Source organism: Coenobita brevimanus, chromosome 10 (assembly GCF_032717465.1).
Source record: "Coenobita brevimanus isolate Jiangsu-jjx chromosome 10, ASM3271746v2, whole genome shotgun sequence".
Classification (NCBI taxonomy): Eukaryota; Metazoa; Arthropoda; class Malacostraca; order Decapoda; family Coenobitidae; genus Coenobita; species Coenobita brevimanus.
The window spans coordinates 6,295,443-6,307,647 of record NC_136963.1 but is presented as its reverse complement, the minus strand read 5'-3'; the positions used below and the strand labels follow the sequence as shown (position 1 = coordinate 6,307,647).

At 45.1% G+C, this 12,205-nt stretch overlaps 1 protein-coding gene across 1 annotated transcript in view; it reads right to left on the bottom strand.

The window, feature by feature from the left end:
• Positions 1-4,048: 4,048 nt before the first annotated feature.
• Positions 4,049-12,205, bottom strand: part of LOC145410203 (tax1-binding protein 3 homolog) — a 13,217-nt gene continuing 5,060 nt past the window's right edge. Inside the window, exon 3 of the mRNA XM_080280414.1 lies at positions 4,049-4,219. Within this exon, the coding sequence (XP_080136540.1) occupies positions 4,049-4,219 (171 nt within the window). The remainder of the gene's footprint in view (positions 4,220-12,205) is intronic.

Genomic DNA, 12,205 nt, shown 5'->3' with positions numbered 1-12,205 from the left:
GATGATGATGATGATGATGATGATGATGATGATGATGATGAAGATTATGATGATGACAAAGATGATGATGATGATGTAATGATGATGATGATGATGAGGAGGAGGAGGAGGAGCAGGAGGATTGTGATGATGATGATGATGATGATGATGATGATGATGATGATGATGATGGTGGTGGTACTACTGACTGCAATATGAAAAACAATAACAACAACAACAATAATAGCAATAATAATAATAATAATAATAAACAACCAGGATTTTCAGTAACTGACATACACCTTACAAGCATATATTTAATAAAGAATACAAATTATATGGTAATAAAGCAATTATTTCTTAACATACTTTTTCTTTTCACTTATTTTCTATTTGCAATTATGAATATATATACGAGGTTTGTTCTGAGAGTACGCGACCTTAGGCTGTAAAAAAAAATAAATAGCTAAAATGTTTTGCTAGGACACTACTGCCCCTCAACGTCGGCCCTTCTGCCTCGACACACAGCCCGGCGTTCTCTACACGGCCTCAAACAATTTCAAAGTTGGTCCTCGGTGTCTCCTGAAGCCGCCTCGTCGCATTTGTCGTGGCCTCTTCTCTGGTCTCAACTCAGGAACTCTTCAGGGGAGTTTTGGTCTTAGGGAATAATCCTAAGTCACAGGGAGCCATGTGTGGTAAGTGGGCAGCCTGCCAGACCTGCGGGATGTCGTGCCTGGCTAAAGATTCCTTAATCAGTTGTGAATAATGGGCCGGGACGCCTTCCAACTTGCCGCTTTCCAAAGGTCTGGTCTCTTGTGCCAAACTACACATTTTCAAAGTTGGTCTTCGTTATCTCCTAAGAGGGCCATACATGCACCGGTGAGCCTATCCAGTGGCCTGAAGAGGCTGGCCTCAACTAACAATGCTGTGCCCACACACGATTCTGTTGGCCTCACGGTTGGAGCTCAGTTGCAAGTGAAACACTGTGGCGTGAGGGTGGCCATGAACACTCCACTGCCCACAGATGACCTGTACAGTATGCTATTGGGGACGTTGCCGTGGCCTATATTGCACATAACAGAAAGAGGAGGAAAAAAGGACCAAGTGGGCAAAGATTGGTTGATGAGAAGAAGTAAATTCTACCATCTGACTCCCCACAACTCACACAAGACTGACGCCTGACGGCCTGCAGTACCCCACACACGCTCAGTTTGCCTGAACCTGACCACAAAACTCTGTTCACGACAGATCCCAGACAACCGTTGAGGCCGCCTGCACACGCACCTGTTCCCTACCCACACACGCCCAGGTTTGCCTGAACAGGCTGGCTTGTTCAGGCCACTGGATGGGCTTGCCTGTGTGTGTATGGCCCACTCTACAGCTGCTTCGTCACATGTGTTGTGGTCTCTTCTCTTCTCTTGAATGAAAGTTGCACAAGACATGGTGCAGTGTACAAATCACGATGCACACTTCCTGAAGACTGTTACCACTGGAGATTAGACTCGGGTGTAAATAAAGAATGCAGGGCTGTGTGTGTCAGGGCAGAAGGGCCGACGTTGAGGGGCAGTAGTGTCTTAGCACAACACTGCAGGCTATTTAGTTTTTGACAGCCTAAGGTGGCAATTTTTCTACCCAGGCCTCGCAAGCAGCACTGTAAGCTCTTTATTATTATTCTAAAAATCAATGGAATTATAGATAGATGCAGCTGATAGATGTTAGATAGATAGATGTTAGGAGCAGATAGCTGTGGTAGATAGATAGATACATAGATAGATGTTAGGAGCAGATAGCTGTGGTAGATAGATAGACAGATAGATAGATGGACAGACAGACAGATACAGTACACAGATAGACAGACATAGACAGATAGACAGATAGACAGAACTCCACATATTCCTACAGTTGTGGAATACAGTAAGGAATATATCACTCTTTCCTACATACTTTTCTATAAGTGATTTATTTTTGGACATGGCTAGTGGAGGGAGAGGGAGGCCAAGGATGAGATGGAGGGATGGGGTGGAGAGGTATATGAGAGAGGGGGGTGTGAGTTGGGAGCAGGGCAGTGAAATGGCGGGGGACAGGGCGACGTGGAGGCGATTTGTTTGTGGTCACCCCGTACGGGATTGAGGCGTCTGGCAATAGATACAGTAGATAGAAGAAGACAGTAAGGTGTAATAAAATAAATCACTTAGGAAAAGGTGTTAGGGAGCTTTATGCAGAGTATGGTGATACTGGAAGGATTTGTGTAACACAGAAGATGACAGTAAGGTGTAATAAACAAAATAAATCACTAAGGAAAAGGTGTTAGGGAGCTTTATGCAGAGTATGGTGATATTGGAAGGATTTATGTAACAGAAGAGGACAGTAAGGCATAATAAACAAAACAAATCACTTAGGAAAAGGTGTTAGGGGGCTTTATGCAGAGTATGGTGATATTGGAAGGATTTATGTAACACAGAAGAGGACAGTAAGGTGTAATAAACAAAATAAATCACTTAGGAAAAGGTGTTAGGGAGCTTTATGCAGAGTATGGTGATATTGGAAGGATTTATGTAACACAGAAGAGGACAGTAAGGTGTAATAAACAAAATAAATCACTTAGGAAAAGGTGTTAGGGAGCTTTAAACCCTTCTAATACTGCCATATTCTGCATCAAGCTCCCTAACACCTTTTCCTAAGTGATTTATTTTGTCTATCCTATTCTGTGTTACGTAAATCCTTCCGATATCACCATACTCCGCATAAATAACATACGAAAGGATATTACCCAGCCATACCCCAAAATAAATCACTTAGGAACAGGCGTTAGGGGGCTCCCTCACCCCACAGAAATACAACAGAATTTTCCATAATTTCCCTAAACAATAAACTGGTCAGTGAAGATCAAGGTCCCTTTTTTTTGAGAATTAAAAAAAAAAAAAAAAATAATAATAATAATAATAATAATAATAAAAATAATAATAATAATAATAATAATAATAATAATAATAAAAATAAAAATAATAATAATAATAATAGATGGAATGTGTCTATTTTTTCCCCATATTGCTAACAGCTTTCTAAAAAAAATGGGATGCAGGCTGAGTCTCCTTGGTTACTAGTCAAATTAACCCTCCACCCTGACTACACTTGGACATCACTAATACTGATGTCATTTTTAGATGGGTTGGAGGATCAAGAAGGCAAGTGAAGTCAAAGGAAGTCAAGGAGGAAGTCAAGGAGGAAGTCAAACTGGGGGCTTCATGGGACCAAGTGAAGTCAAGTAGGAAGTCAAAGTCAAGGAGGAAGTCAAGTGAGGTCAAATGAAGTCAAGGAGGAAGTCAAATGAAGTCAGGGAGGAAGTCAAATGAAGTCAAGGAGGAAGTCAAATGAAGTCAAGGAGGAAGTCAAATGAAGTCAAGGAGGAAGTCAAATGAAGTCAAGGAGGAAGTCAAATGAAGTCAAGGAGGAAGTCAAATGAAGTCAAGGAGGAAGTCAAATGAAGTCAAGGAGGAAGTCAAGTGGGAAGTCAAGTGAAGTCAAATGAAGTCAAGGAGGAAGTCAAATGAAGTCAAGGAGGAAGTCAAGTGGGAAGTCAAGTGAAGTCAAATGAAGTCAAGGAGGAAGTCAAATTGGAGGGCTTCATGGGACCAAGTGAAGTCAAGTAGGAACTCAAAAAAACTGAAATGGATGGCTTAACGAATCCAAAAGAAGTCAAATGAATCCAAGTGAAGTCAAGCAAAGTCAAATGAATCCAAACGAAGTCAAATGAATCCAAGTGAAGTCAAGCAAAGTCAAATGAATCCAAAAGAAGTCAAACGAATCCAAGTGAAGTCAAGCAAAGTCAAATGAATCCAAGTGAAGTCAAGCAAAGTCAAATGAATCCAAGTGAAGTCAAGCAAAGTCAAATGAATCCAAGTGAAGTCAAGCAAAGTCAAATGAATCCAAGTGAAGTCAAGCAAAGTCAAATGAATCCAAGTGAAGTCAAGCAAAGTCAAATGAATCCAAACGAAGTAAAACGAATCCAAGTGAAGTCAAGCAAAGTAAAGCAAATCCAAACGAAGTCAAACGAATCCAAACGCAGTCACTAGGAATGCGTGACGCCTTTCCTGGCCACCAGCAGGTTAAGTACTGGGTGCTTTTTAATATAATCCACGGCCTTCTTGTGCGTTACCATCGTGAAGTCGTAGCCATTGCATTGTAGGATCTTGTCGTGTACGCGTAGCCCTGCACGCGCCGCCGCACTGCCCTCGTGGACCTGGAATACGCACATGGTTAACTGGTATACATGTAAGTTTGCTCTGTGTATGTAGAACTCTCCCCCATGCACTCATAACTTCACCTATGTATGTATAATTTTTGTTGTGTATGCATAGCCCTGCACGCGCCGCCGCACTGCCCTCGTGGACCTGGAATACGCACATGGTTAACTGGTATACATGTAAGTTTGCTCTGTGTATGTAGAACTCTCCCCCATGCACTCATAACTTCACCTATGTATGTATAATTTTTGTTGTGTACGCATAGCCCTGCACGCGCCGCCGTACTGCCCTCGTGGACCTGGAATACACACATGGTTAACTGGTATACATGTAAGTTTGCTCTGTGTATGTAGAACTCTCCCCCATGCACTCATAACTTCACCTATGTATGTATAATTTTTGTTGTGTACGCGTAGCCCTGCACGCGCCGCCGCACTGCCCTCGTGGACCTGGAATACGCACATGGTTAACTGGTATACATGTAAGTTTGCTCTGTGTATGTATGACTCTCCCCCATGCACTCATAACTTCACCTATGTATGTATAATTTTTGTTGTGTACGCACAGCCCTGCACGCGCCGCCGCACTGCCCTCGTGGACCTGGAATACGCACATGGTTAACTGGTATACATGTAAGTTTGCTCTGTGTATGTAGAACTCTCCCCCATGCACTCATAACTTCACCTATGTATGTATAATTTTTGTTGTGTATGCATAGCCCTGCACGCGCCGCCGCACTGCCCTCGTGGACCTGGAATACGCACATGGTTAACTGGTATACATGTAAGTTTGCTCTGTGTATGTAGAACTCTCCCCCATGCACTCATAACTTCACCTATGTATGTATAATTTTTGTTGTGTACGCATAGCCCTGCACGCGCCGCCGTACTGCCCTCGTGGACCTGGAATACACACATGGTTAACTGGTATACATGTAAGTTTGCTCTGTGTATGTAGAACTCTCCCCCATGCACTCATAACTTCACCTATGTATGTATAATTTTTGTTGTGTACGCGTAGCCCTGCACGCGCCGCCGCACTGCCCTCGTGGACCTGGAATACGCACATGGTTAACTGGTATACATGTAAGTTTGCTCTGTGTATGTATAACTCTCCCCCATGCACTCATAACTTCACCTATGTATGTATAATTTTTGTTGTGTACGCATAGCCCTGCACGCGCCGCCGCACTGCCCTCGTGGACCTGGAATACGTACATGGTTAACTGGTATACATGTAAGTTTGCTCTGTGTATGTATAACTCTCCCCCATGCACTCATAACTTCACCTATGTATGTATAATTTTTGTTGTGTACGCACAGCCCTGCACGCGCCGCCGCACTGCCCTCGTGGACCTGGAATACGCACATGGTTAACTGGTATACATGTAAGTTTGCTATGTGTATGTATAACTCTCCCCCATGCACTCATAACTTCACCTATGTATGTATAATTTTTGTTGTGTACGCATAGCCCTGCACGCGCCGCCGCACTGCCCTCGTGGACCTGGAATACGCACATGGTTAGCTGTATACATAACCCTATCCCATGTACACATAACCCCAGCAGACTCAATCTGTTTACACATAACTGCAGCGGTCCCTCGTGTTTAGCGCATTTCAAGTTAGTGATTTTCACGTTTGACGATGAGTTTGGAAAGATACCAATCCTGCGCATTTAGTGATTATCTTACACATTTAGCGAAGTGGGGTGTGACGTCATGCCACGCCCATGATGTAGTCCCATAATGCCCTGCCTGTCCACCACCAGACCCCCATTGTTGTTACTGTCATGAGCATGTGGCGAACTTGGATGCTTCTTTCTCTCACAGTGCCGAGGATTTGGCGTTTTTCACTAACCTAATGTCTTCTAGCGGCAAGGGAGATGGTGGTGGTGGTGGGCTAGGCAAAGCAAGAGACAGCCAAGGAGAAGAGGGACTACTTTAAAGGCAAGACACACAGAACTTACACGGTGGAGGAGAAACAGAGAATAACTGATATGACTGAAGATGGTGCAGGAAATTGTGACTCTGTGTGGGCAATGAACGTTCCTGAGTCATCGGTGAGGAGTATCAGGAATCAGAAAGAGGCAGTGAAGAAAAACACTGCCAGCGCTAGGAAATATTTTGGTGAGGGAGGTGGTGGTGCACACAGAGCTATCACTGAATGCTCTGAGAAAAACAAATTGCTAGTGGTGACTGAACATTATTTCCTGAAGTGGTTAAGTCGCCAACTGAGGCAGAATATCAGTGTCAACGGTGTGCTGATTCGTGAACAAGCTAGGCAGTACTGTGTGGCAATTTGTGAAAAGAGAAATATTGGCAACCCTCCAACATTCACAGCCTCGAAGGGATGGCTGCATAAGGTTGTGGAAAGATGTGCAGTTAAACACGCTACATATCAGGGAGAACTTGCGTCAGTGGATGATGTTGCGGCCACGACCTGTATTCCCATTGCAAAGGAGTTAGTACAGGAAGGGAACTATTTGCCAGAGCAGCAGCTACTTGTGGTGAAACTGGGGTACATTGGCATCGTACCCCTAAGTCAACCTATGTCCCTGCAGACTTAAAACAGGCCCATGGTGTTCAATTAGCACAAGAGAGGTGGTTTGGCCATGTGGAGAGGATGGAGGGTGAAAGACTGACGAAGAGAGTGTATGTGAGTGAGGTGGAGGGGGGAAGAGGGAGGGGGAGGCCGAGGATGAGATGGAGGGATGGGGTGGAGAGGTATATGAGAGAGGGGGGTGTGAGTTGGGAGCAGGGCAGTGAAATGGCGGGGGACAGGGTGACTTGGAGGCGATTTGTTTGTGGCCACCCCAAACGGGATTGAGGCGTCTGGCAATAGATAGATAGATAGATAGAGATTCAGTGTTTTGTTAATGCATCTGGTGACTGCAAGATGAAGCCCCGAATCATTAACCGATCCGTGAAGCCACACTCGTATAGAAACTGCGATATAAACAATCTACCCAACTGCATCTGGTCCCATCATGCCAAAGGGTACATGACTGCTGCTTTGTCTGGTCAGTAGTTCAACAACCACTTTCTGCCTGATTCTCGAGCCTACTGCTGGAAGAAAAACATCCCCTTTAAGTGGCATTTTTTATGGGCAATGTACCCTGTCACGCAAAGTTTTTGGTTGGCAGACATCCCCCAGTTGAGGAGCTTTTCTTGCCACCTAACACCACCTCAAAGCTGCAACCTCTCTGTCTGTATTTCCTGCTGCCTATGATCTCCAGTCTTTCAAACGCAGTGTGTCCAGGCATCTCAAAATGATTGGATCTTGAATCTGGCTCTCTCTTGTATTTTGTTTTTCTCTTGGAGGGAACTGTTACTGCGGCCTCATGGCCTTTGGTTCCTTCTTCCTTCTATCAAGAGCTGATAGCAGAGGTAAAACTGCTATTCTACACCTACCTACATAAGCAGATTTGGCAAAAGACTGACAGCTAAGATGATCTATCTATCTATCTATTGCCAGACGCCTCAATCCCGTTTGGGGTGGCCACAAACAAATTGCCTCCAAGTCGCCCTGTCCCCCGCCATTTCACTGCCCTGCTCCCAACTCACACCCCCCTCTCTCATATACCTCTCCACCCCATCCCTCCATCTCATCCTCGGCCTCCCCCTCCCTCTTCCCCCCTCTACCTCACTCACATACACTCTCTTCATCAGTCTTTCACCCTCCATCCTCTCCACATGGCCAAACCACCTCAGTGTGTTCCTAAGATGAACTTTGAGAAATTGGGGAGGAAAGTGAATGTGATAAGGCTGACCCTCCACCTGACTCACCAGCCACCCCACCTCCTCCCACCCCTGGGCCCTCCAGCGCACCACAACCAGCAGTCCTGGACTCCACTGTTCTGACAATCAAGCAGTTCTGGAAAGCTTTTCAAATTAAGCAAGCTGTGGATCTTATATGCCGTGCCTGGTAAGAGATCCCCCTGAAAACACTATGACACGCCTGGCCACTCTTCCACCTCACCTTAAGTTAGATGACAACCAACAACAGGCGGAGATTTGTTATAAACCACAAGCCAGGCTATACATGAGGTGCAGGCACGGCAGGAACAGAACCTGATTATGTGCAAGACATGACCGCTGAAAAAAACTGATTCTGACAACAAACTCTCATCCCTTTTCTGTCCAGCTCTCTAATGCAAGAGTTAACTGTTACTCCCAGTCTTTCATTTATGCAACAGGTCAGCTCTGGAACCGTCTCCCTCTGTCTGTATTTCCTGCTGCCTATGATCTCCAGTCTTTCAAACGCAGTGTGTCCAGGCATCTCAAAATGATCGGATCTTGAATTTGGCTCTCTCTTGTATTTTGTTTTTCTCTTGGAGGGAACTGTTACTGCGGGCTCATGGCCTTTGGTTCCTTCTTCCTCGCATAAAAAAAATAAAAAATAAAAAAATAATCAAGGAGATGCTGGAAAAGGATGAATTAGTACAGAACGAGGAAGGGGAAGAAAAACAAAGAAACAAAGGCTGTACTATGAGAGACTTGTCAGGCACCTCAGCAGCTGTGTTATTATGAAGGAGACACTCTCAGACTGCCACATTCAAGATGGGCCACAGGCACATTTGCATCTGGACAAGTTCACAGCAAATATTAGGGAACTCTACAACACCAAAATCAAGAATTCCCGGCGGTCATTGATCACCATGTTTATGGCAAGAAGGAGGGAGGAGAAAGACATTCCGGCTGGGGCAGGGAACAGTTGCAGGATTTGAATTTCATAAAAGGCAGACTTTCCTGATCTACCAGATGACCCGCCGACATGTCGTAAAAATACCCCCGCTAATACCAATACACCAGTCCTGTATGAGACAACCCTAGCATGTATTCAGTATGGACGGTGGTGTTGTTGTAAAAATACCCCCGCTAATACCAGTACACCAGTCCTGTATGAGGCAGCCCTAGCATGTATTCAGTATGGACGGTGGTGTTGTTGTAAAAATACCCCCGCTAATACCAATACACCAGTCCTGTATGAGACAGCCCTAGCATGTATTCAGTATGGACGGTGGTGTTGTTGTAAAAATACCCCCGCTAATACCAATACACCAGTCCTGTATGAGACAGCCCTAGCATGTATTCAGTATGGACGGTGGTGTTGTTGTAAAAATACCCCTGCTAATACCAATACACCAGTCCTGTATGAGACAGCCCTAGCATGTATTCAGTATGGATGGTGGGTGTTAGGGCCGAAGTGGTGACATGTGGAGGTGTAGGAGGACTACTGGGCCTTGGGATAAGCAACTGCCCCTGAGATATGGGCCCTGAAGCCTTTGCCCAGAGTTGGACACATTTAAAAACACACACACACACACACACACACACACACACACACACAAACACGCTATTCAGGACATTGATGTGGATGACAACCTTGGGGTGCCACCTCCACAAGAGGAGTAAACAAGTGAATTAGAGGGCTTTGATGAGGTGAATGATCAAGCTGCGAGGATGCTGGCAACAGTGTTTGAGCAGGGGGGTGACAGGGTGATGGATGGCACGCGTTAGGGTGAGGCTGCCAACCAGGGCAGACCTCCACAACAACTACAGTCACACACCACAACAACAACAGTCACACACCACAACAACTACAGTCACACACCACAACAACTACAGTCACACACCACAACAACTACAGTCACACACCACAACAACTACAGTCACACACCACAACAACTACAGTCACACACCACAACAACTACAGTCACACACCACAACAACTACAGTCACACACCACAACAACTACAGTCACACACCACAACAACTACAGTCACACACCACAACAACTACAGTCACACACCACAACAACTACAGTCACACACCACAACAACTACAGTCACACACCACAACAACTACAGTCACACCTCCACAACAACTACAGTCACACACCACAACAACTACAGTCACACACCACAACAACTACAGTCACACACCACAACAACTACAGTCACACACCACAACAACTACAGTCACACACCACAACAACTACAGTCACACACCACAACAACTACAGTACAGCTCACACCTCACAACAACTACAGTCACACACCACAACAACTACACTCACACAACAACTACAGTCACACACCACAACAACTACAGTCACACACCACAACAACTACAGTCACACACCACAACAACTACAGTCACACACCACAACAACTACAGTCACACACCACAACAACTACAGTCACACACCACAACAACTACAGTCACACAACAACTACAGTACACCTCCACAACAACTACAGTCACACATCACAACAACTACAGTCACACACCACAACAACTACAGTCACACACCACAACAACTACAGTCACACACCACAACAACTACAGTCACACCTCCACAACAACTACAGTCACACACCACAACAACTACAGTCACACACCACAACAACTACAGTCACACACCACAACAACTACAGTCACACACCACAACAACTACAGTCACACACCACAACAACTACAGTCACACACCACAACAACTACAGTCACACACCACAACAACTACAGTCACACCTCCACAACAACTACAGTCACACCTCCACAACAACTACAGTCACACACCACAACAACTACAGTCACACACCACAACAACTACAGTCACACACCACAACAACTACAGTCACACCTCCACAACAACTACAGTCACACACCACAACAACTACAGTCACACACCACAACAACTACAGTCACACACCACAACAACTACAGTCACACACCACAACAACTACAGTCACACACCACAACAACTACAGTCACACACCACAACAACTACAGTCACACACCACAACAACTACAGTCACACCTCCACAACAACTACAGTCACACCTCCACAACAACTACAGTCACACACCACAACAACTACAGTCACACACCACAACAACTACAGTCACACACCACAACAACTACAGTCACACACCACAACAACTACAGTCACACACCACAACAACTACAGTCACACACCACAACAACTACAGTCACACACCACAACAACTACAGTCACACACCACAACAACTACAGTCACACACCACAACAACTACAGTCACACATCACAACAACTACAGTCACACAACACAACAACTACAGTCACACACCACAACAACTACAGTCACACACCACAACAACTACAGTCACACACCACAACAACCACAGTCACACACCACAACAACCACAGTCACACACCTTTCTGGCGAGTACATGTACAACCACACAGTACTGTATCTGTCTAATGTACTACAAATACACTGTGTTTTATTTCCAGCACTACGTGTCAAGTGGGGTTGGTGGAGGATTAGTGCCCCTCCCTGTAAAACAATTAACTCTAAGCCCTTGGCCACCCCGTTTGGGATACATGGCGTCTGGCAATGAATGAATGAATGAATGAAATTATTATTATTCCTGTAAGCCAAGAAACCATTTACAACGCTGGGTGGTAACCATAAACCCAAACCATACGTTCTCCCTACGTGTCAAGTGGGGTTGGTGGAGGATTAGTGCCCCTCCCTGTAAAACAATTAACTCTAAGCCCTTGGCCACCCCGTTTGGGATACATGGCGTCTGGCAATGAATGAATGAATGAATGAAATTATTATTATTCCTGTAAGCCAAGAAACCATTTACAACGCTGGGTGGTAACCATAAACCCAAACCATACGTTCTCCCTACGTGTCAAGTGGGGTTGGTGGAGGATTAGTGCCCCTCCCTGTAAAACAATTAACTCTAAGCCCTTGGCCACCCCGTTTGGGATACATGGCGTCTGGCAATGAATGATGAATGAATGAATGACTTAAAGTAGGAAATCGGGGGTCAATAGCGTGACTTGCAGGATGGGCTGAAACTAATTGATATTTTTACCACATCAAATACACTTCATATTTAACGATGCTTTCACCAGACTAATTCAATCACTAAATGCGAGGGACCGCTCTACAAATAACGGCACTGTAAGATTTTGTTGTGTAC